The following is a 26248-nucleotide window of genomic DNA, read 5'->3' on the forward strand; positions in this document are numbered from 1 at the left end:
CAACTTGCCAACAATTAGTTTCTGGGCACACACAGTAAGGGTGATTAGTTGCTCAAGCTACCAGAGTAAGCTAGTAAAAGTCAACGCCTTCAAGAAAAGGAGGGTGAAATTGGGAGAAAAAGATTTTGTCAGTCACATTGGCAGTACACAGCAGCAACTGAACAGTAAAGTGTCCATTGGCAAGATTTAAATTACATCATATTGCTAAATGGACAACATCCTTTACAGTGGCACATGAACTTCTGGGGAATTCATTAGCTGCTGTATGATCACTTGCACATTGGTAAATACAGCAATTAGCAAAGAAAGCGCTGTCGTGGCATCGATAGACTGCTCCTGCCTTCTGCAGCCAACCACTACATAGTGCCCAATGGTCATCTATGAGTCACTTCAAAGAACTTAAATACAGTATTGTTCAGTGCTATCCAGGCCCACAACACCAACACCTAGGGGTATTGCTTTAGTTATCAGCAATGGCTGCGAGGAATCTGCAACTTCACTGGAATGCAGTGAATAGCCATTGCTATAGCCCAGTAATCTATAGTATGTACTGAATATTTGTGATTTTCAGATGACACAAAGTGATGAGGGGCAGTAAGCAGTGTAGATGGAAGCAGGAGATTGCAACGGGACAGAAACAGATTACGCGAATGGGCAAAACTATAGCAAATGGTGTTCAATCTGGACAAGTGTGAGGTCATGCATTCTGGGGCCAAGAAAGATAAATCAGATGATTACTAAATGGTGTGAAACTGGGAACTGTAGAGGAGCAAAATAGGTTTGGGCGTCAATTACACAAATCATTAAAAGCTTATGCACAGGTACAAAAAAAACCAAAAAGGCTAATGGAATGTTGGCCTTTATCTGAAGAGGACTGGAATACAAATGGGAGGAAGTTACACTCCAGTTGAATAGAGCCTTGGCCAGACCCCATCTGGAGTTACTGCATTCAGTTCTGGGAAATGGACCTGAGGATTGATTATATTAGCCTTGGAAGGGGGTGCAGGTCAAATTCACTAGAATGATACTGGGGCTTAGAGGGTTAAATTAGGAGAACAGGTAGCATAAACTTGGCTTGTATTCCCTAGAGTTCTCTGTCTCTCTCTCTCCTCCTTTAAGATGTTTCTTAAAATCTACCTCTTTGACCAAGCTTTTGGTCATCTGCCCAATATCTCCTTATGTGGCTCGGTGTCAAATTTTGTTTCATAATGCTCCTGTGAAGTGCCTTTGGGACGTTTTACTACGTTGAAGGTGCTTATATAAATGCAAGTTGTTGTTGTTGTTGAGGGATGAGTGTTTAAAATATTAAAAAGGATTTGATAGGGTAGATACAGAAAAACTAGTTCCTTTGGTGGAGCAAATCACGAATGAGAAGATATAATCTTAAAATTAGTGAGGCCATTCAGTAGTAAAATCAGGAATCACTTTTTCCACACACAGGGTACTGTAGTAGAACTCTGGAACTCTCTCCTGCAAAAGGCTATGGATGCTGGGACAATTAAAACTTTGAAGACGGAGATCGATAAATTTTGTTATGCAAGTGTATAGAAGGATATGGAGTAAAGGTAAGCAAATGGAGTTGAGGTGGGCATTAGCCATGATCTAATTGAATGGTAGAGCTGGCTCGAAGGACTGAGTGGCCTACTCCTGTTTCTAATGTTTCTGGATTCCACAATGATTTAATAGTTATTTTAATTTTGTCATGCTAGCTTGTTTCTTTACCATCCAATTTTCTCTGCTGGGGTACAATTCCAATGGCACTGCCAGCCCTCTGCTGCCTTGCCAAATGGAGCAATTTTCAGGCGAGCCTAAACACAAAGTGTAGGCAAGCTATTTGAAGTCAAGAGCACCAGAGCAGAGCCAGATTCTGTGGTCACTTTACATCCACATAGACTTTCAAACAAGGGTCAGTGGACAGCAATCCTGGATATCCTTTCTAGCCGAGACAGGCCGGGGAGATCGTAGCACCTCAACTGCTGTCCCGTGTTGACATCAGCTAACTCGGTACAGACAGGAATAAATCTGGGATGTTCCGGTATCACACCAGGTGGCGCTTTTACCGACTAAACTATACGAGAACTCAAACGCACCACACGGACTTCAGCGGTTCAAGAAGGCAGATCCCACCATCTTCAGGGGCAATTAGAGATGGGCAATAAATGCTGGCCATGCCAGCGACACCCACATCCCATGAACAAATATATATATTTTTTTTTAATCATTTTTTTTTTTTAAAAAGAGACATTCAAGTTTGCAAATTATGAAGCTGGAGAAAGGAACATACCGTAATACAATACACAAGAGTCTGTTGTGTAAAAATGACATTGTAAGGAGGAAGGCTTTACAAAGAGAATTCACAAAATGGGCCACATTACAACATAATTCTAAATGGACAAAGAGTGTTAAAAAAACAAGCCTGAAGGCTCTGTGTCTCAATGCGAGGAGCATTCGTAATAAGGTGGATGAATTGCGCAGATAGCTGGTCACGGATATGATGTAATTGGGATTACGGAGACATGGCTCCAGGGTGACCAAGGCTGGGAACTCAACATCCAAGGGTATTCAATATTCAGGAAAGATAGACTGAAAAGAAAAAGAGGTGGGGTAGCGCTGTTGGTTAAAGAGGGGATTAACGCAATAGTAAGGAAGGACATGAGCGTGGATGAGGTGGAATCTATATGGGTAGAGCTGCCGAACACCAAAGGGCAGAAAACACTAGTGGGAGTTGTGTACAGACCACCAGTCATAGTGAGGTTGGGCATGGCATCAAACAGGAAATTAGGGATGCGTGCAATAAAGGTACCAGCAGTCATCATGGGTGACTTTAATCTCCTGGAGTGTATAAGGGATGGCTTTCTAGACCAATATGTCGAGGAACCAACTAGAGAGCTGGCCATCCTAGACTGGGTGCTGTGTAATGAGAGGGGATTAATTAGCAATCTTGTTGTGCGAGGCCTTTTGGGGGAAGAGTGACCATATGAAAGCAAATGGCATGTTGGCCTTCATAGCGAGAGGATTTGAGTATAGGAGCAGAGGTCTTACTACAGTTGTACAGGGCCTTGCTGAGGCCACACCTTAAATATGGTGTACAGTTTTGGTCTCCTAATCTGAGGAAGGACATTCTCGTTATTGAGGGAGTGCAGCGAAGGTTCACCAGACTGATGCCCGGGATGACAGGACTGATATGAAGAAAGACTAGATCGACTAGGCTTATATTCAATGGAATTTATAAGAATGAGAGGTGATCTCATAGAAACTTATAAAATTCTGATGGGATTGGATAGGTTAGATGCAGGAAGAATGTTCCAGATGTTGGGGAAGTCCAGAAGCAGGGGTCACAGTCTAAGGATAAGGGGTAAGCCATTTAGGACCGAGATGAGGAGAAACTTCTTCACTCAGAGTTGTGAACCTGTGGAATTCTCTACCACAGAAAGTTGTTGAGGCCAGTTCGTTAGATATATTCAAAAGGGAGTTAGATGTGGCCCTTACAGCTAAAGGGATCAAGGGGTATGGAGACAAAGCAGGGATGGGTTACTGAAGTGCATGATCAGCCATGATCATATTGAAGGGCCGAATGGCCTAATCCTGCACCTATTTTCTATGTTTCTATGTTTAATACTTATACGTACATGGCAACTTCTGCTAGTTAAAAAAAGGCAAAACTTTCTTTAGATTGCCAACCTTTTCTGTTTACTGAACAGTCCACAAGATATGCAGCAAAACAAAATCAGTGTGACATTGAATCACCGACATATCACCTCTCCATCCCCATGACAAAGACAATGCCAGTTTTTTTTTTAAATGGAAAGGGGGAAAAGGAGATTACACTCTAGACATTTCCATTGTTCCCCAGGCTTAACGCTGTTCCAAGTGATTTTATTTTCTCAGGATCGAGTACTGATGTGGTGTATAAACCGACTACCTCTTGATTCAGAGACAAGCACTACCATGGAACCAAGGCCGACAGCTCGAGTCTCATCTACCAGGGCAGTACTCCCCAAGTCCCGCATTGAAGTCAGTTTAAATTGTGCTCAAGTCCACAATCTTCTGACTTGGAGGCAAAAGCACGATCACTGAGCCAAGGCTGACACGTTGAAAAATGTTAACCCCTCAATTCTAATGCATAGTCTAAGATGACAAGAAGGCAAGGAGCACCTCAGAGGAGAGGGGGAGGTCCACTCTTGGACAAAAAATTCTGCTGTCACTTTCAGAACATCACTGTGCTATTCTTGGCACAGCTCTCTACTTTGTGGAAACTGAATTCCTATAATAGCAAATCTTGTTCTAAGAACGCTCACCATTTCTTGGGCAACTGAAAAAACAGCAATAAAAGTCAGGTATTCAAAACTCAACAGTGGTGGGGTAAACGACAAAAATTATCCCTGGCTTTATATCGTCATCATCATAGACAGTCCCTCGAAATCGAGGAAGATTTGCTTCCACTCTAAAAGTGAGTTCTCAGGTGACTGTACAGTCCAATACGGGAATTACAGTGTCACAGGTGGGACAGACGGTCATTGGAGGAAAGGGTGGGTGGGGAGTCTGGTTTGCCACATGCTCCTTCCGCTGCCTGCGCTTGTTTTCTGCATGCTCTCGGCGATGAGACTCGAGGTGGTCAGCACCCTCCCGGATGCTCTTCCTCCACTAAGGGCGGTCTTTGGCCAGGGATTCCCAGGTGCCGGTGGGGATGTTGCACTTTATCAAGGAGGCTTTGAGGCTGTCCTTGAAACATTTCCTCTGCCCACCTGAGGCTCGCTTGCCGTGTAGGAGTTCCGAGTAGAGTGCTTGCTTTGGGAGTCTCGTGTCGAGCATGCGAGCAATGTGACCTGTCCAACGGAGCTGGTCGAGTGTGGTCAGTGCTTCGATGCTGAGGATGTTGGCCCGAGCGAGAACACTGACGTTGGTGCGTCTGTCCTCCATGGGGATTTGCAGGATGTTGCGGAGACATCGTTGATGGTAATTCTCCAGCGATTTGAGGTGTCTACTGTATATGGTCCACGTCTCTGAACCATACAGGAGGGCGGGCATCACTACAGCCCTGTAGACCATAAGCTTGGTGCCAGATTTGAGGGCCTGATCTTCGTACACTCTCTTCCTCAGGCAGCCAAAGGCTGCGCTGGCGCACTGGAGGCGGTGTTGAACCTCGTTGATGTCTGCCCTTGCTAATAATAGGCTCCCGAGGTATGGAAAGTGGTCCACGTTGTCCAGGGCTGCGCCGTGGGTCTTGATGACTGGGGGGGGGGGGACAGTGCTGTGTAGCGGGGTCAGGTTGGTGGAGGATCTTTGTCTTACTGATGTTTAGTGTAAGGCCTATGCTTTCGTATCCCCGGTGAAGATGTTGACGACGACTTGGAGTTCAGCCTCTGCATGTGCACAGACGCAAGCGTCGTCAATGGTTAACCATGTAATCATTCCATTATTCAACAACTTAAAGTTGCAACAGTGGCGTATTTTCAGGAAAGAATTGTCTGACTTTTTTGCACTCTCATTCTTTGCACTGTGCTTCTAGCAAGGCTCGTGTGTTGTCTTCTACTTGAACTTTGTGGTATCCAGGATCCCAAAAGAATGAAACTCCTTACCTCTCTCCAGTCTGAAATCCACACCCTTTTCAAACCCAAGTTTGGCATCACCTACTTTTCGATTTACCCGGACATCTCTCACACTTGTTGACTCTTAACTGCCCCTCTGAAATGGCCCAGCAAGCCACTGACTTGTACCAAACCACTATGACAAAGTCAGCACTGTGGGAGTAACGTCACCACAAGGACTAAAGCGGTTCAAGGCGGCAGCTCGTCACCATCTTCTCAAGGACAACGAGGGACAGGCAATAAATGATGGCCTTTCCAGCAATGCCCACATCCCGTGAACAAATAAATACCCATTCCAACCTTGGCTGTGTCCTGCGGCATCAGTCCTGGCCTTTTGACTAGGTTTCTCAATAATAAACAAGATAGGCTACAGCAGGTTATGCTTCATTATGCTACTCCTTGCAATAATTTCAAACTGTGTAAATCTGCATTATTTAATATAAAATATATATATAAATAGTTCACAATGGGAAGGGAGGGAATTTCATTTAATTTTTGTCAGGTGTTCTGAGTTCCATCTGCTTTTCTCTCATACTATGACACAGAAATCCATAATTACAATAACTGTGATGGATTAATAGAAAATGGGTTAAGAAGCTCACAATGAAACCTTCTCACTCAGGCGTCAGGGATTATATTTCCAGGATTAATAGGGTTCTACGATATCTAGATTGTCGATATATTTATTCATTTGAGGAAGGTATTTGAGAATGACAGTCAATTGCGCAACTCTATTCAGGAAAGCAGAACATTGTCTACAAGACAAAGTGTATCGTTATCACCAGCCTGTTTAAAATATTAGCATCAATACTCTATAGAGGAAAATAATATGCTTAAGCCAATATACTTTAATACAATGCAATATGCCACTTGTGCAATAGGCCACTTGTGCAATACCTTCAATTCATCACATCAAACTGCTTCCAGTAATATCACCAATGACAGATCTGTCGCAATTCCAGTGCTTTACAGTTGGATCTGCTGTCTCAAGACTCGACGCCTATTTCCCTTTGTCAAAGTTTAGTAATGCTTTTGTGTGACATTGACAATGCCTAGAAGTAATGCCTGACTTACAATGGTAATATCTGCATCTATTACCTCTAATAGGCAACACTAATGTCTGTTAATCAGGCCTCTCACACTGGTGGCATGAGTCGCCCATGCCTGTTATTTTGGTCTCTTACCACAAGCAGAACTAAAAAGATGTAGCATTTCCACCAAATAACTGTGAGGAAGGCCATGTGCGTACGGATATTCATTATATATACACATATTTGGTTGCACTACTCCATCTCCAAACTATTTATCATCAAAATTGTAGTGAATATACCAGTCTTAATCTTTCAGCAGAGATACCGGCATGCACCTAAGACACGCAGTATCATTGGGCGTCATTTCTGGCATTGACAGTTGCGTCCAAACAAACCACCTGATGTTGTTGTAATAGATTTTCTTTTAAAAAGAAAAACTTACGTTAAGACTTCAATGTGTCTCATCCATAATCATCATAAGCGGTCCCTCGTATCGAGGGTGACTTGCTTCCATGCCAAAAAGGGATGAGTTCACACGTGTTTTAATGAAGGACCCAATATTCCAGATCCCGAACTACATCCTGAAGGGTGGAAGATGCCTGTGCGTGGATTTAAAAAAAAAAGTGTGGTGGCTGTTGCACACTAGCCACTACACGGGCTTGACAGAGCTAGGCCTTGGTCCAGTGGCAAGGATTAACCAAGACGACTGGAGACCTGCTCTGCTGCACGGACCTAGTGCGCATACATATTGCAGCGTGGGCTGGCCTGTGCTGCCCCTGGGCCCTCGGCTCCTCTGGGCCCTGAACTCTCGCCTCTCCTGGGCCCCGATCACATCCCTCTACAAACTCTTGTCGCTCCTTCGCCCCGACCTCGCCACTCTTGCTGTACCTACCCACACTGCAGTCAGCCATCGCCCTCCTGCAGCAGCACGCGCTGCTCTCTGAAGTGGCATGGCACCGCACGTAGCTACCTCTATTTTTCATCCAATGGTTCAAGTCGCAATCAAACTTCTTAAGCTTTGTGCACATGGCTTAAGGTTCAGAGGCAATCCTAATCAGCACCTTTCTTGAAAACTGTTTTCAGGAATGCTGCAACACACTGCACAATTCGGTGATGGATGTAGTGATTCTGTACACTGAGCGTCAGATGTTAGCCTGAAATAATGGTAGATCGTGGTCTATGTGTCAGAAAGCCTCACTCCAGGATTTGAATATATGTCAGACGATACTTCAGTACAATACTGAGGGAATGCTGCATTGTTGGAGCTGTCGTCTTTTGAATAAGACGACAAACCGAACCCCCAGTGACCTGTTCACGTAGTCGTAAAAGATCCCATGGCACTATGAAGAACAGCAATGGAATTCTCCTAGTGTCCTGACCAACATCCATCCCTCAACCAGCAATACCAAAAATAGAGTAACTGATAATTATCTTATTGATGTTTATGGGACCTGACTGTGAAATTTGGCTGCTGCATTTGCCCACAGAACAATGACCACACTTCACAGGCAATTCATTGTGTATGAAGCATTTATCTCCCAAGTTAGGGGCATGCTCATGCAGACCAGGAATGCTAAAACTGCCTTGCAGAACTGCACGGACAGGCTGGGTGGTCAATCCACCTGTAGGTAAGACTCAAAATAGCAAATCCAACTCAAGTGGTGCCGACAGCTTAACTTCGCTGACACTGGCAGGACCAAGTGGAAGCCTCACAAGGCGAGTTCTGGTACCATCAGTGGCTGTGATATTGTTATGCAGCCCTGCTGGAGGAAACCCTGCGAAGTAAAGAGTTTAAATTCCAGCTGAAATCAACGTAGGCAAGCAGTGAATGGAGACCGCGAGATACATATAGCAGAAAGTTCACAGGGACTTGGGCTGCAAATGCCCCTCCCCTAAAGATATTAGCACTGCTGGCTTAAGACACCATCTGAATTTCTTGCTATTAGTCTTACAATTACACCCAAATACCACAGCTCCACACATCTTTTGACAGAACCATTTAACTTTCCGTCTGAGCTGTGAATTGTACAAACATCTTGCTACTAGGTTAGTGAGTAACTGCAGAAAAATGTAATTTGGTTATTCTACGCTGTTTTACATAAATTGGCAAATTTAATTCTGAGCAAAAACACTCAGCATTTAAAAAAAAACTAGGCAACATTAGATTGTCAATATTTTACTCTGCACCCATCTCAGTCCCATGTCCTTATTAGGCAAGGTGAGAGAATCTACCCACCCCCCATAAATGCCAATCAAGTGTTTGAGATGTTTTTGCTTCCTCCCTCCCTCCCTCCTACACACAGATCACATGGAAACCTGGAGCCACTCGAGACAGATAAGACTGGTCAGAAGTCCAATATTCTAGCTTAGTATTGTTGCCATTGCAACATCATTTGTAACTGACCCAGCAGGTTTTCGACTGGAGGCTCTCTGTGGGTAGGTACCAGACCTATATTAGTTACGTGCGCAAACCAAGTACTTGCTGCCTGGGACCTTTGCACCTCTTAACAGCAACAAGTGATATCACGATGTTGGGTACTCCAATTGTAGCCTGTACACAGAGTGACAGTGGTCACACTCCCTACACTGATAAGACATCCCTTGCAACCTTGCTGCAAACCAAGTTGGATCATGCTTGATCAAGTATCGTCTACCTTCTGTGGATTGTGGAAAAAATAAAACAACCTCGCCAGCCATCTTGGAGGGTCACACCGCGTAATTCTACACACAAAATGGTTGGTTTAGTCTGATATTTGACCCAGGGTTCCTTAGGTGCAAATGGATCCCTATATTTGGGACCAGCTAGTTAACATGCACAGTAAATATCACAACTCGGGTTTCCATCTGTGCAGTGTTGAACAGTTTTGGCTATGTGGAGATTTCTAAAAATGTAAATCAACGTTTGATTTTTTAAAAAAAAGCTTCTTTATGCCCATTTACCTCTGCCTTATGACAGAGACATTAATTATTGAGAGTGTTAAAGACAATGAATTTATCACCAGCAAAGTAAACTTAACTCAAACTAAGATCCCTTTTATTGTGCTGTTCAGTTCCGTACTTGGTAAAAGGTGGAGAACACTAATCACGGTGACCACCCACGTTATCACTAGGTCTATTTAGCATATTGGTGTTAAAGGAATAAAAATAAACCACACATCGGGCTCTCTATGATACTCACCTCAAATGGCTCACTCCACTAGTAACAGATTTGTAACCGATCATTCACCCTCGTGTTACACAAATCAAAATACTCTCTTCTAGTCATAATTGTTTGTGAAGGACAAAATCTACTCATGCTTAATTTATGCAAGTGTCCCATCAGATTAAAATATCTCTGTAGATCACTGTTGTGACTATTATGTAGGCAAATTCTGTGCCGGCATTGTCCCACGAACAAGCAATGAGATGAAACACTGGGGAAAACTCCTTGATCTTCCTCAACTAATGCCACGAGATCTTTAATGTACAGCCGAACCAGTGCAACAAACAGATCAAACCTTGCTTTACATCATGACTCGGACCCGAAAACACACCCATTCTGCCAACACCAGGTTACACTCAAATTTCCTGCAAATCTCATTAGAAGACACCCGAATGTAAAATGTCGAACCCAAGCAAAGTGTCGAACTCACACCATATATTATTTCTTTAAGTATGAAGATTAAAGTTTCAACTCATCTAACCATTATGCACGCACATTTGGCACAGCGTGTTCAAGAACCTGCAAAATCAGGGAAGCTTTTCATTCTTAATGTGATTTATATCAATGCCTAAAAATGTATTCAAAGAAACAGAAAATACAGAGCAGGTCTGTGATATATATATATTTTTTAAATGCCCCGAAATTGCAATAAAACAAAACAACTAGTTCCTCTTGCATCAGACCACTCGACTCTGAGCTGAGCTTCTGACCCCATGACTCCATCACCAAAACCGCCTACTTCCACCTACATAACAGCACCTGTCTCTGCTCCATCTCAGCCTATCTAATGCTGAAACCCTCACCCATGCTTTGGTTACCTCCAAACCTGACTATTCCAAAGCTCACCTCCCATCTTCCATCCTCGCTAAACTTCAGCTCATCCAAAGCTCTGCTATGTTTCCTGACTTGCACCAAGTTCCATTCACCCATCATCCCTGTGCTCGCTGACTATCAACTCCCGGTTCAGCAACGCCTCAAATTTTAAATTGTCATCCTTGTATTTCATGACTTTGTCCCTCCCTCTCTCTACAATCTCATCCAGCCATACAACCTCCGAGATCTGTGTTCCTCCAATTCTGACCTCTTGTACATCCCCGATTTCCTTCGCCCCTCCATTGGCGGCAGTGCCTTTAGCTGCCTGGAAGCTCTGGAAATTCCTCTCAACCTCTCTCCTCATTTAAGATGCTCCTTAAAACCCACCTCTGACCGAACTTTTAGTCACCTGCCCTAATATCTCCTTATGTGGCTCGGTGTTAAATTTTGTCTAATAACACTCTTGTGAAGCACCTTTGGACATTTACGGCACTATATAAATGCAAGTTGTTGTTATTGGACCAGAGAATCTAGTCATAATTTGAAGAGCCTCCCTGAACAGCGCAATTTCAGGAAATTTGTGCACGAGGTTTTGTAACTTGGCGATAGGACCATTATTATGGAGAGAGATATGTTTCAGTGGAGACATCGATAGACGGTTATAGAAGAGCACGGGCATTTGGGAGAATTGTACTTGAGCACGAAATTCCACAATCTTTTACGTCACATATGTGATTTGTGGTCTGTGGTGGTACATAGGCCCAAACATGCAGGCAATTCCAGGCCACTATCTTTAGGATGTCATTTCCAACAACGCAGCAATGCCTCAGTATTGTATTGGAAAATTTTGAGAGTTTGGGTTCAAACCCAGACTTAGAGGTATAAAAAGACACTCGGTTCTGATACAAATTTCAGGTAGTCCAATTATCTCGGAGCATGTATGAAGTTAAATGTTTACATTTGAAAAACTTCATATAGGGTTTAAATCCGCAGTGTCATGAATGAGACGCAAGTGCGCTGAGCTGACACCTAGAATTGTACTGTTAGGTGCAATGTACAGTGCAAGTGGGAACAGAAAACTCCACACGGTCAGGTTAATAAAATGGCAAGAGTGACACAACTGGCCTCACTGCTAGAGGGGGGGGGTGGAAAGAAAACACAATCAGCCAGGGTTGCTGCTCCTGTTCACTGGCCAGCAACTCCTCTGTCTGTACATGCAGGTGTAGATGTCAGGCAAGGACAGAATGATGCTCAGCTGTGATGCTCTATACAGTCAAATGGCTTGTAGGTTCAAAACCCACCCCAGAGACTTGAGCACAAAAATCTAGGCTGACACTCCCAGTGCAGTGCTGAGAGAGTGCTGCATTGTCGGAGGTGCAGTCTTTCGGATGAGATGTTAAACCGAGGCCACCTCTGCTCTCTCAGGTGGACGTAAAAGATCCCACGGCACTATTTTGAAGAAAAGCAGGGGAGTTATTATCCCGTATCCTGGCCAATATTTATCCCTCAATCATCATCACAAAAACAGATTATCTGGTCATTATCACATTGCTATTTGTGGGAGATAGCTGTGCGCAAATTGGCTGCAGTGTTTCCTACATTACAAGTGACTACACTTCAAAAAGTACTTTATTGGCTATAAAGTGCTTTGGGATGTCCAGTGGTCGTGAAAAGCGTTATATAAATGCAAGTCTTTCTTTTTAAGCTGTGGTGCACTCTCGTCAAATAGTTTGCCAACATCCCCCTCAGTCTAGGTTGACATTTGAAAAATGGCTATTTGGGGGAAGGTATTTGGAACCAAACACGTGTGTGACACCATAAAAGTGTCACGGTAAGAAAATTGTGACTTTCAGAGAGCCAAACAGCTCTTGGAAGTTTCTGGCACAAAATAGGATGACAATGAAGGGCGTGATACCACTTTCCAATTAAATTGATACCGTAAGATGTATCAAAGCTTGGTTAGACCACTCTTGGGAGTACTGCGTCCAATTCTGGTCGCCATATTTTTAAAAAGATAGGGGCACTGGAGAGAATGCAGAGCAGATTTACAAGGATACCCGAAATGCGAGGGATACCCATCAGGAAAGAACGACAGGCTTGGGTCTCTTTTCTATTGAAAAGAGAAAGCTGAGGGGTGACCTAATCGAGGTCTTTGAAAAGTTTGAATAGAGTAGACACAGAGTGTGTTACCCCTTGTGGGGAAGAGCAAAACTAGAGGCCAGCAATATAAGATAGTCACCAAGAAATCAAATAGGGAATTCAGAAGGAACTTGGAATTCCCTCCCTAAAGCTCTCTGCCTCTCTTTCCTCCTTAAAACCTACCTCTTTGACCAGCTTTTAGTCATCTGTTCCAATTTCTACCGTATGTGGCTCGGTGTCAAATTTTTGTTTTAGAACACTCCTGTGAAGCGCCTTGGAACGTTTTACTATGTTAAAGGTGCTATATAAATGCAAGTTGTTGCAGAGTGGAGAGAATGTGGAACTCGCTACCAAAGAGGATAGTTGAGACGAATAGCGCAAGATGCCTTTAAGGGGAGGCTGGTTGAGAGAGAAAGGAATAACAACCTGTATTTATATAGCGCCTTTAACGTAGTGAAACATCCCAAGGGGCTTCACGAGTAGTACGAGATAAAAAAATTTGATACCGAGCCGCATAAGTTGAAATTAGCACCGGTGACCAAAAGCTTGGTCAAAGAGGTATGATTTTAAGGAGCATCTTGAAGGAGGAAAGAGAGATAGAGAGGTTTAGGGAAGGAGTCCCAGAGCTTGGGGCCTAGGCCACCAATGGTGGGGAATTGTAATAATAGAGAAGCTTCCCCTTTCAGTGCTTCAGAATGTGCGCTTTTCAAATATTTGGCAGTTCTGACGACGGGTTGCCAACCCAAAACGTTAACTCTGTTTCTCCCTCCACAGATAAGAGCATAAGAAATAGGAGCAGGAGTAGGCCATATGGCCCCTCGAGCCTGCTCCGCCATTTAATACGATCATGGCTGATTCGATCATGGACTCAGGTCCACTTCCCTGCCCGCTCCCCATAACCCCTTATCGGTTAAGAAACTGTCTATCTGTCTTAAATTTATTCAATGTCCCAGCTTCCACAGCTCTCTGAGGGAGTAAATTCCACAGTTTTACAACCCTCTGAGAAAAGAAATTCCTTTATCAGATTTAAATGGGCAGCCCCTTATTCTAAGATCATGCCCTCTAGTTCTAGTCTCCCCTATGAGTGGAAACATCCTCTCTGCATCCACCTTGTCAAGCCCCCTCATAATCTTATATGTTTCGATAAGATCACCTCTTATTCTTCTGAATTCCAGTGAGTAGAGGCCCAACCTCCTCAACCTTTCCTCATAAGTCAACACCCTCATCTCTGGAATCAACCAAGTGAACCTTCTCTGAACTGCCTCCAAAGCAAATATATCCTTTAGTAAATATGGAAACCAAAACTGTACTCAGTATTCCAGGTCGTCTTCTTAGGCAGTCCCCCGGAGTCGAGGATGACCTGCTTCCACACCAAAATGAGTTCTAAAGTAACTGATGAGACCAAGGCGGGCCAGGTCCGGTACTTCATTTTAAAGGGTGGAAGATGCCTGTGCGTGAATTCTTTTAACGTGGGGTGGCCGTTGCACACCAGCCACCACACGGGCTTTACAGAGCACGGTCTTCGTCCAATGGCAAGGGAATCCAAGACGATTGAAGACCAGGCTCTGCTGCATGGGCCTCACATACACATATGCCTACTAACCCCCTCCCTTCCTCCCTCAGGTCCTCTCTCCTGTTTTTCAGCTTGCGTATTTGTCCATAGAATACTGATACTGTACCCCAGGCCCCCCTGGCTTCAGCTCCAGCACCTCCATGCGCAGGCTCTGCCACGCTTTTCCGCTCTCGCTCCAGCCACTCATGCTTTGGTGGTTGGTTACCCTGGGAGGACAGATGCACCAACGCCAGCGTCCTTGACCAGGCCAACATCCCCAGCACCGACCACACCCGATCAGCTCCGCTGGGCAGGCCACACTGCCCGCATGCCTGGCACGAGACTCCCAAAGCAAGCGCCCCCACTCGGTCACGGCAAGTGAGCCAGGTGTGGCCTCACCGGTACCCTGTGCAGCTGCAGCAAGACTTCGCTGCTTTTATCCTCCCTGCCTGACCTGCTGAGATTTATGCAGATAAGAGTTAAATGAGGAAAGAACGGGAGGAGGCTGGAGCGGTGCATAAAAGGCTGGCATGGGCTGGTTGGGCCGAATGGCCTGTTTCTGTGCTGGGTACATCCCGTGCCATTGGGTGCAGCAAGGGTTCTTGTTCTTCCAGGGCAGCGCTGAGCTGTTTTGAGAGGTTTGGTGCTTCAGAGGAGATGTTATTGGAGGGAAGTACTCACCATAGGCCTGTCCCTGCAGGTCGTACTGTTGCATCCTGTACACCGTGAACTCGTGGGCCGCCTCGATGGGCAGCGGGGAGACCAGGATCAACACGGCCGGGATGAAGACGATGAAAGTCAGCGGGAAAGAGCCCTTGAACATGTTGTCAAACACTTCACTCGCTTCCTCGAACATTCTGGAATTTTTTTTTTCCCCCGACAAGTCTCCTTCAAATATATATATATATATATTATTTAATATTCAAAAACGAAACAATCTTTTTTTTTATTCTGAGAGAAAATAAAAAGCTTCTGGTCCTTGAATTCCGCCGCCACCTCCTCCACAAACACACTGTCGCTCTCTCTGCCTCACACTGCTACTGAGCGCCACGGGTCTTTCAGGCAGCACACAGACATCCCACACCCGTGGGGAGGGGGCCTAAGATCCGTCCCGCCCCCGAGCTCCCAATTGATTGGCTGATTGTCATCGTCCTTAGCATAATCGGTCCCCAGCTCGGCTTCTGTATGGTCGCTCCCCTCATCAATCACCTACAACCCACCTCCCCGGTCACCTCTCCTTGAATGGTCAAGTCTTTTTTTTTTGCCCCAGCGTTTGTAAGCAAAATAAAGCGGATGTTCGACGAGAAATAAATAGACGAGATTTATATATTTGTTTATATATATATATAAAAAAGGAAGGGGAGGTGAGACTGCAAATTGGATTGCACGGAGGAGCCGCGACAGTTGCGGATACGCATGCGTGCCAAGCAGCTCGCGGTGGCAATGATTGACGTCCGCACCGCCCAATCGGAAATGGAGCTCTGACGGACGGACCCCGGGGGGGGAACAATGGACCAATCATAGTCTGGCGTGAACAGGGCTTTCTGTGATTGGCGTGCGCGGCGAGGGCGGGCTTTCCTGGTTAGAAGAGGAAGGCGGTAGTTTTTGAACTAAAGATGGCGGATTGGAGCGGGAGAGGGAGAGGCAGGAGCAGCAGCAGCAAGAGTGTTTCGTGAGTAACTTACAAAAATAGTTATAGTGAGAGATTTTTGGGGGTTTCTGCGGCGCGGGAAGTCGCCAGATCGGGATAAAACACAAAAAAAAACACATTAAATATTGGCTGGAGTTTGTGTTTGAATATTGTGGGAGGGCTCGGTAGTTGACGAGGGCCCGTTGCCAGGGTTACCAGGTGTTGCTGGGTCTGGGTCTGGGCAAGGGATGGGGGGGGTTATTGCTTCACTTGTGTCTCTGCACCGTAGTACCACCGTAGGGAGGGGGAATGAATGTTTAAATTAAAAAATCAAACTTTTACAGTCTGGGTTTACGCTTTATACATTGTAGGGGGCTCCAAAACTGAGTTTACAACAACAATGACGCATTTATACAGCGCCTTTGACATAGTAAAACACCCCAAGACACTTCACAGGAGAGTTATCAAACAAAATTTGACACCGAGCCACATAAGGAGATATTGGGGCAGGTGTCCAAAAATTTAGTCAAAGAGAGAGGTTTTAAAAGTGTCTTAAAGGAGGAAAGGGAGATTTCGGCAGCGAATTCCAAAGCTTGGGGTCTTGGTCAGCTGAAGGCACGGTCACCGATGTTGATGGAGGGATACATATTGGCCCAGGACACCAGTGATAATTCCCTGGTCTTCAAAATTATGCCATGGGATTTTTTTTACTTGAGAGCAGATGGGACCTTGGTTTAATGGCACCTCTGACAGTGCAGCACTCCCTCAGCACTGCACTGGGAGCATCAGCCTAGATTTGTTTTTGTGCGCAAGTCCCTGGAGTAAGACTTGAACCCACAACCCTCTGACTCGGGTGAGAGTGCTACCCAGTGAGCCACAGCGAAGTTTATAGAAGATGGGAGGCTGGTCAGGAGAGTATTGGAATACTTGCCTCTTCAGAGTATTGGGGTATGGGACCCAGAAGAGCGGAGGGTCCAGGGGCAGCACGGGCCAGCCCACACTGCGATATGTGTGCGCACTAGGTCCGTGCAGCAGAGCAAGTCTCCAGTTGTCCTGGACACTGGATAAAGGCCTAGCTCTGTCAAACCCGTGTGGTTGCTGATGTGCAACGGTCACCACACGTTTAAAAAAAAATCCACACACAGGCATCTTCCACCCCTGGCGTTCAGGACTGGAACATCGGGTCCTTCAATGAACTGCCTGCGAACTCATCCCTTTTGGTGTGGAAGCAAGTTATCCTTGTTTGAGGGACTGCCTATGATGATGATGGAATAGTTCTCTCTCAAGCGAGCCCAAAGTGAGCAGAGGAAATGTTTCAAGGACACTCACAAAGCCTCCTTGATAAAATGCAACATCCCCACTGACACCTGGGAGTCCCTGGTCAAAGATCTAAGTGGAGGAAGTGTATCCGGGAGGGCGCTGTGCACTTCGAGTTTCATCACCGAGAGCATGCAGAAACCAAGCGGAAGGAGCGTGCGGCAAACCAGTCCCACCCACCCTTTCCTTCAACGACTGTCATAGGTGAGAAAGACAGAGACTGTAATTCCTGTATTGGACCTGAGAACTCACTTTGAGTGGAAGCAAGTCTTCCTTGATTTCGAGGGACTACCTATGATGAGTTCTCCCACCCGTGCTGTTCCTTTTTACCAGTGCATGCATGTGATATCGTTTTGAACCAAGCTCAGTCTGTTAATGTGACTGTTAGTCTGCTAATCTCTGACTCCAAGCATTCTGTGTTATGATATAGCTGCTGAGTTATGTGGCTGACTTCTGTTATTACAATAATGTCGTCTTGCCTTCTAAGCCAATTATGTTTTATAAGAACATAAGAAATAGAAGCAGGCCATTTGGCCCATCGAGCCTGCTCTGCCATTGAATAAGATCATGGCTGATCTGGTCATGGACTCAGCTCCACTTCCCTGTCCGCTCACTATAACCCGTTACTCCCTTATCACTCAAAAATCTGTCTATCCCTGCCTTAAATATATTCAATGACCCAGCCTCTGGGGCAGAGAATTCCATAGATTTACAACTCAGAAGAAATTTCTTCTCCATCTCAGTTTCAAATGGGCGGCCCCTTATTCTAAGACTATGTTCCCTAGTATTAGTTTCCCCGATGAGTGGCAATATCCTCTCTGCATCCACCTTGTCGAGGCCCCTCATTATCTTATGTTTCAATAAGATCACCTCTCATTCTTCTGAACTCCAATGAGTACAGTCCCAACCTACTCAACCTATCATCATAAGTCAACCCTCTCATCTCCGGAATCAACCCAGTGAACCTTCTCTCCACAGCCTCCAATGCAAGTATATCCTTCCTTAAATACAGAAACCAAAACTGTATGCAGTACTCTAGGTGTGGCCTCACCAATACCTTGTACAGTTGTAGCAGAACTTCTCTGCTTTTATACTCTATCCCCCTTGCAATAAAGATCAACATTCAATTTGCCTTCCTGATTACTTTGTTGTACCTGCACACTAACTTTTTGTGTTTCATGCACAAGGACCCTCAGGTCCCTCTATTGCAGCACTTTACAATTTTTGTTAGCCTTATGTATTATTCAGTGCAGTGAGTACCTCTGCCTATCTCATCAGTTCTCACATTTTGAGACTGTTGCTTGCTTTAAAATCTTCTACTTTCCCCTTATAACAGTGAAAGTTGAGTTGCTGAGTTGAATCCTTTCCTTTCGCTGTGCTTTGTTGCACTCGGAGTGTGAAGCAAGCTTATTAAGTGACTTTTTTTGTGCAACAAGGTTTAAAAAAAATTCAGGAATATTTGCACTTTAAATTATATATTTTTAAAGTACAATGCGTGAAAACTCCTTCAGCTATGTGGTAACTGCACGGGTTTGTGGTGGAACTCTGTGAATTCATGGTGCATGCAGTACGTCTTTTTGCCACAAGAGGAAGTCAGTATTTATATGGCTCAATGTGGACCTCTAGTGGCAAAAAAAAGTAGTCGACCCATCATGTCGCACCTGCTCAGTCAAAATTCTTTTGGTGTTTGCCACGGAGCTTGAATTTCTGTCATTACATCTGACCCCAAAAATGTAACCTGGCATCTGCACCTCGAGTTCCAACTAGTAGTCAATGGTGGAAGTTTACAGTGTCAGCTGTGGCTCAGTGGGCAGCTCACTCGCCTCTTGAATCAGACGGTTGTGGGATCAAGTGCCAATCCAGAGACTTGATTGTAAAAATCTAGCCTGACAGTGCAGTGCTGAGGAAGTGCTGCACTGTCGGAGGTGCCGTCTTTCGGATGGGACATTAAACCGAGGCTCCGCCTGCTCTCTCAGGTGGACATAAAAGATCCCACGGCGCTATTTTGAACAAGAGCAGGGGAGTTCCCCCAGTTGTCCCAGCAGTATGTAGTAATGCTTGGATATTTTTGTACCGCTCACCCCTTATAACACTGCTGTGAAGTGCCTTGGGATGTTTTACTACATTAAAGGTGCTATATAAATACAAGTTGTTTTATGTCAGGTCTGGATTTCAACAATGGGAAATGCTGAGTACAAAGTATTGTTCCTAACACAGATGAGACTGCACACAGGGAGGTTAAAGTAACAGTGACCTCAGTCTTTAATAAGACACTCCAAAGTGAGTATCAGGCCTTGGGGGCCGGCTTATATACAGTGCTCCCAAGGGATGCTGGGATCCCTTGGGACTTCAGGGGATGAGCTCCCTGGTGGCAGAACATGGGAGTGCATGCTTTACAGATACACAACATCACTCCCTGCGCCCCTCTTTCCCCCCGCCCCCCCCCTCAAAATCAAAGTGAAAACTATTTACAAGGTTGGGAGCCTTTCTTTCCCTGGTGGACTGCCTCGATACAAATGTCTGTTCTGGTGTGTTGGCTGTGCCCTCGCTGGGGCTGGCGTGTTGTTGGCCCTGCAGGGCTTCTAGGTGAGTCTGGCCTTGCTGGGCTGTTGGACGCGATGGGTTCGATTTCCTGATCCGGCGTGGTGTCGTTGATCCTTTGGGTGTGTGTTGTGGGCTCGAAAAAGGTGGTGTCTGCTGTGGGTTATTCTGGGCAGTCTGAACCGCAGCCTCGTTTGGTCCAGGTGCTTTCTGCAAATTTGTCCATTGTCTAGATTGACTACAAACACCCTATTCCCTTCTTTAGCTATCACCGTGCCCACGATCCACTTGGGACCATGTCCATAGTTTAGCACATACAGTGTCATTCAGATCAATTTCCTGTGACACAGTGACGCGACCATCATTTACATTTTGTTGCTGCCGCCTGCTCTCTATCTGATCATGCAGGTTGGGATGAACCAGCGAGAGTCTGGTTTTAAGAGTCCTTTTCATGAGTAGCTCAGCCAGGGGCATCCCTGTGACCGAGTGGGGTCTCGTGCGGTAGCTGAGCAGTACTCAGGACAGGCGGGTTTGGAGTGAGCCTTCTCTGACTCGTTTAAGGCTCTGTTTGATTGTTTGTACTGCCCGCTCTACCTGCCCATTGGAGGCTAGTTTAAACGGTGCCAAGGTGACATGTTTGATCCCATTGCGGGTCACAAATTCTTTAAATTCGGCACTGGTGAAACATGGCTCGTTGTGACCAGTATGTCAGGCAGGCCCTCAGGCTTTCAATGGTGGCGGTGCTTCCCGACATTATTTCACATTCAATCCATTTTGAAAAAGCATCCACCACCACCAGGAACATTTTACCGAGAAACGGGCCCACATAGTCGACACGGATCCTCCATGGTCTGGAGGGCCAGGACCACAAACTTAGTGGTGCCTCTCTGGTCCTGTGTACGGCATACGCTGCATTGCCGTACACAGGACTCTAAGTCAGAGTCGATACCGGGCCACCACACGTGGGATCTGGCTATCGCTTACGTCATTACTATATCCGGGTGTGTGCTGTGGAGATCCGAGATTAATGTCTCCTTTCCCTTTCTTGGTAGCACTACGCGATTACCCCACAACAGGCAGTCTGCCTGAATGGACCGCTCGTCCTTTTGCCTCTGGAACGGCTTGATTGGCTCTTGCATTTCAACGGGGCTGCTGGCCCAGCTACCATGCAGTACATAGTTATTTTACTAGGGACAGCAGAGGATCTTGGCTGGTCCAAGTCCTAATCTGGCGGGCTGTGACAGGTGTTTTATCATTTTCAAACGCTTCCATGACCATCAACAAGTCTACGGGCTGCACCACCAACAACAAGTTTGCAGGCTGCACCATTTCCACCCCCCGTGGTGGGCAATGGTAGCTGACTGAGAGCATCCGCACAGTTCTTGGTGCTTGGCCTGTGGCGGATGATATAGTTATATGCTGATAGCGCAAGTGCCCACTTTTGTATGCTGGCTGAGGCATTAGTATTTCAGCGAACACGGATGTGAGGGGCTTGTGATCTTTCTAGCTTAAATTTGAGGCCAAACAGATACTGATGCATTTTCTTTACCCCAAACACACACGCTAATGCCTCTTTCTCAATCATGCTGAAGGCCCTCTCGGCCTTAGACAAGCTCCTGGAAGCATAGGCGACAGGTTGCAACTTCCCTGCAACGTTAGCTTGTTGTAATAAACACCTGACTCCGTACAATGACGCGTCACATGCTAGCACAAGTCTTTTACACGGGTTATACAATACAAGCAGCTTGTTGGAGCATAAAATGTTTCTGGCTTTCTCAAAAGCAATTACTTGTTTTTTTTCCCCATACCCAGTTCTCACCTTTGCGCAATAACACATGTAGGGGCTCTAAAAGGGTGCTTAACTATTTCGGTAACTTTCTACCGGGGTTGAGGAGTCCCAGGAACGACCGCAGCTCTGTGACGTTCTGTGGCCAGGGCGCGTTCCTGATAGCCTCTGTCTTGGCGTCTGTGGGCCGAATGCCGTCCGCCACGATCTTTCTCCCCAAAAACTCAATTTCTGTTGCCATGAAGACGCAGTTCGACCTCTTCAGCCGCAGCCCTACGCGATCCAGTCGCTGGAGGACTTCCTCCAGGTTTTGTAGGTGCTCGACGATGTCCCGACCTGTGACCAATATGTTGTCCTGAAAGACCACCGTGTGTGGTACCGACTTGAGTAGGCTCCCCATGTTTCTCTGGAAGATTGTTGCAGCCGACCGAATTCCAAACGGGCATCTGTTGTAGATGAACAGTCCCTTGTGCGTGTTGATGCAGCTGAGGCCCTTCGAAGACTCCTTCAGCTCCTGCGTCATGTAGGCCGAAGTCAGGTCGAGCTTGGTGAACGTCTTGCCTCCTGCAAGTGTCGCAAATAGGTCGTCTGCTTTAGGTAGCGGATATTGGTCTTATAACGAGAAACGATTAATAGTTACTTTATAATTGCCGCAAATCCTGACCGTGCCATCACTTTTGAGTACTGGAACAATCGGGCTGGCCCACCGCTGAATTCCACTGGGGAGATGATGCCCTCGCGTTGCAACCTGTCCAGCTCGATTTCCACTCTCCCTCATCATGTGAGGTACCGCTCGCGCCTTGTGGTGAATGGGTCGTGCCTCTGGGACCAAGTGGATCCGCACCTTCGCCCTGGAAAAGTTTCCAATGCCTGGCTCAAAAAGGGAAGGAAATTTGTTAAGAACCTTGGTACATGAGGCCTCATCGACATGTGATAGCGCTCGGATGTCATCCCAGTTCCAGCGGATTTTGCCCAGCCAGCTCCTTCCAAGCAGTGTGGGGCCATTGCCCAGGACAATCCAGAGTGGCAGTTCGTGCACCGTGCACCGTGCCCTCGTAGATGACCTTGACCATGGTGCTGCCCAGGATAGTGATAAGCTCTTTGGTGTACGTTCTCAGTTTCGTGTGGATGGGGCTCAGGGCTGGTCTGAATGCCTTGTTGCACCACAGTCTCTCAAAAATCTTTTTACTCATGATGGATTGGCTAGCACCAGTGTCCAGTTCCATGGCTACAAGTAAGCCATTCAATTTTATGTTTAGCATTATAGGTGGACATTTTGTCGAAAATGTGTGCACCCCGTGTACTTCAGCATCTGCCTCCTCTCTCTGAGGCTCGGAATTGCTTTGATCCACCATGGACCGATCTTCCTCTGCCACATGGTGCTTAGCAGGTTTTGCAGAGCTTGCAACTCATTTGCAAGCTCGTTGGAGGTGCCCCATTGTTCCACAGCTCTTGCAAACATACCCTTTTGAAGCGGCATGAATAGGCTGAATGGAAGCCTCCACAACGCCAACAAGGTGTGAATTGCCTTGCATTCATCCTTTGTTGGGTACTCTCAAACATCTGGGTCACCTGAGGCCTGCTGGCAGTTACAGACTCGTAGGTTCTGCCCTGCACATTTCTGCTCGCAAACACAGTTCCAGTTAATTTGTAAACATTGCTAGCACTTGTGTGTTGAGAGATTTGTTTGGTGTTATCACGGTGGACATAAACGCCTGAGCTATTGCAATGGCCTTACTGAGGGTCGGTGTCTCTACAGTCAAAAGTTTTCGTAGGATGGTCTCGTGGCCAATGCCCAGTACAAAAAAGTCTCTGAGCATTTGCTCCAGGTCGCCATCAATCTCACATTGTCCTGCAAGTCGCCTTAGCTTGGCGACGTAGCTCGCCACTTCCTGACCTTCAGATCGCTGGCACTTGTAGAACTGATACCTCGCATTCAGCACACTCTCCCGCGGGATAAGATGCTCCTGTACCAGTGTACACAGCTCCTCATCCGACTTATCTCTGGGTTTCACCGGAGCCAGAAGATTCTTCATGAGGCTGTAGGTCGGTGCCCCGCAGACTGAGGAGGACCGCTCTCCTTTTTGCAGCGCTTCCTCCTCCGTCCAGCTCGTTGGCTACAAAGTACTGGTCTAGCCGTTCGACATAGGCTTCCCAGTCCTCACCCTCCGAGAACTTCTCCAGGATGCCCACAGGTTGCTGCATCTTTGCGTTGGATTCGTATACTCGTCGCCAGTTATTGTGTTCCTAACACAGATGTGACTGCACACAGGGAGGTTAAAGTAACAGTGACCTCAGTCTTTATTAAGACACTCCAGAGTGAGGAACAGGCCTTGGGGGCCGGCTTATATACAGTGCTCCCATGAGATGCTGGGATCCCTTGGGACTTCAGGGGATGAGCTCCCTGGTGGCGGAACATGGGAGCGCATGCTTTACAGATACACAACACACAGGTCCTAGCTTACTTTGCATGCGATGTGTATATTCTATTCCTCATTGAAGCTTATGGTTAAGGGGGAGCTGCCTGTTGGCTGAAGCCCCAGGTGTATTTTGTCAATGACAGCACCGTGTATTTATATAGTGCCTTTAACACAGTAAAACATTCCCAGGCACATCACTGGAGCGTCATCAGACAAAAAACATTGACACCGAGCCAAAGATACGTTCTGATGAAAGGTTACTGTTTAAGGTGTCTCTTTCAGATGTTGACTGATTTGCTGTCAGGATGGTACAATTGAGTGCTTGTAAATACTGATATCATTTTGCCACGTGACAAATTTGTACTTGTTACACCAATTTAAAAAAAAAAAATTCATCTGTGCACTACCAGTGACAAACCTGTAAGCACCAGTGTATAGCCCTGTGCAGCTGAAAATACTCTCCACACGCCCATGACCTCTACCACCTAGAAGGACAAGGGCAGTAGGCGCATGGTAACGCCTTCACCTTGAGGGCAATTGGGGATGGGCAATAAATGCAGGCCTTGCCAATGACGCCCATGAATGGAAAAAAAACCCACCCGTTTGGGAGGACAAAATCTTCAATTCTATTGCTGGGTGTCACATCTCTGGTCAGCATAGTTTGGTTTCAGCACGGCATGTACCTTGATTTCTAGACTTTTTAATCTTTATTTAAGTCCTACCTTTATCTTTTATCTTGAAAGAATTCTCCTTTTTCATAGGGTCATCAGTTTAGGCTTTGATGGCTCAACTTTATTTTTTCCAGAGCATCCCCAATGGAGGAGCATACTAAGAAGTTAAAAGGTAAGAGGAAGTTGTTTGTGATAAACCTGTAGGTAAGTTCTTAGACAGAGCATCTTAGACCAACTATGAAAATGTTGTATAATATCCATTAATGACTTAAACGGATGTTGCCTGAGCTTTGATTATTGTAGCCAGAAGGAGCAGATTGGTGAGTTTATGGAGGGCTGCAAACTGCAGTTTAAACCCTGCAATTGTTTGTGGCATTGTTTTGACATTATGCAGATTGTTTGGGTGAAGTTAGCTGCCTCTCCATTGGAAGAGGAAAAATGACATTTGGTCTTGCAAACTTCAGCAGTGCTAATCCATCATGTTGCATCTTTCCCAGCTATACAGGACTCTCGTCTGTTGTGAAGCTTGTATTTTTTTTTAAAGAATTAAATAATTGTCCATTTGTTTTCAATAAAAATATATTGCTGCTGTGAATTAGAATTTTTGGAATAGTTTCTCACGCTCTCTTTTCCGTGTAGGGGCCCGAGAGGTACCGTCTCGATTTCGAGAAGGAGCAAACCTGAAAAAGAAAGTGGTCACTAGGGTATGGGGTAACATTTTCCTTCCTATTTGGTTCTAACACTGGATTTGTAAAACACCCATCTGCATTTATATTGCTAACCAGATTAACATGCTTAGACTAAATCTAGATACGAGTTCTGAGGCAGGTCAATGGGCCCAAGTTTCCACAAGAAAAAAAACGGGCGCCCCTCCGAGCTGGGCGCCTAAAAAAATCCTCGGTATTCTCCACCTACTTACGGTCCTCTGGCCCTCGGCGGAGCCAGCACGAGCTGTGGGGGGGGGGGTGGGCGGAGCCTTGTCCCGGCGCTGAAAACAGTGCCGGGACCTCTGCACATGCGCGCTACAGTCGGCACGCAAGTGCAGTAGCTCCAGGCGCCGAACTGTGTGGGGGGGGGCCCGAAGCACGCAGCCCCTAGCCCTGGCTGAATGGCCTCACTGGGGCTGCGTGAATGAGGCTCCTCCCACGGCCAGTTCCTGCCCCCCCTCCCCCGCCGACCCGACCCGACACCCCGCTCTCCTCCCCCCCCACCCCCCACCCCCGCCGACCAGACCCGACACCCGTTCCCCCCCCCCCCGACTGACCCGACCCGCGTTCCTGTTCCCCGACCCGACCGCCCCCGCCCCCCCCCCCCGCTCGCGCTCTCCCTCCCTCCCTCCCTCCCTCCCGCTCAGCGGCACGAACGGCTGCAGAATTCTCCCTGGCTGAAGCACTTTCACACAGGTAGGAAGATGGTTTATAAATGTTTATTCAGGTTGGATTTATTTGTATAATATTTGTAGAAGTATAAATAAGGATTTATTGTAGAATTTAATGACTTCCCTTCCCAACCCCCCACCTCGTTCTGGACGCCTAATTTGTAACCTGCGCCTGATTTT

General features: G+C 46.3%; 2 protein-coding genes across 4 annotated transcripts in view; one reads left to right on the top strand and one right to left on the bottom strand.

Annotated features, from left to right (window-relative positions):
- Window positions 1-15348, bottom strand: part of ncln (nicalin) — a 45198-nt gene extending 29850 nt beyond the window's left edge. For all 3 annotated transcript variants that reach the window (XM_070859638.1, XM_070859640.1, XM_070859639.1), the window contains exon 1: window positions 15007-15348. In XM_070859638.1, coding sequence (XP_070715739.1) covers window positions 15007-15181 — 175 coding nt within the window. In that variant the 5' untranslated portion in view covers window positions 15182-15348. The remainder of the gene's footprint in view (window positions 1-15006) is intronic.
- Window positions 15349-15921: 573 nt separating this feature from the next.
- The window catches only part of haus8 (HAUS augmin like complex subunit 8), a 35311-nt gene continuing 24984 nt past the window's right edge, over window positions 15922-26248 (top strand). The window contains exons 1-3 of the mRNA XM_070860804.1: window positions 15922-15997; window positions 24825-24862; window positions 25330-25394. Coding sequence (XP_070716905.1) covers window positions 15942-15997; window positions 24825-24862; window positions 25330-25394 — 159 coding nt within the window. The 5' untranslated portion in view covers window positions 15922-15941. The remainder of the gene's footprint in view (window positions 15998-24824; window positions 24863-25329; window positions 25395-26248) is intronic.

The sequence above is a fragment of the Pristiophorus japonicus genome, chromosome 18 (assembly GCF_044704955.1).
Source record: "Pristiophorus japonicus isolate sPriJap1 chromosome 18, sPriJap1.hap1, whole genome shotgun sequence".
NCBI classification, from domain to species: domain Eukaryota; kingdom Metazoa; phylum Chordata; class Chondrichthyes; family Pristiophoridae; genus Pristiophorus; species Pristiophorus japonicus.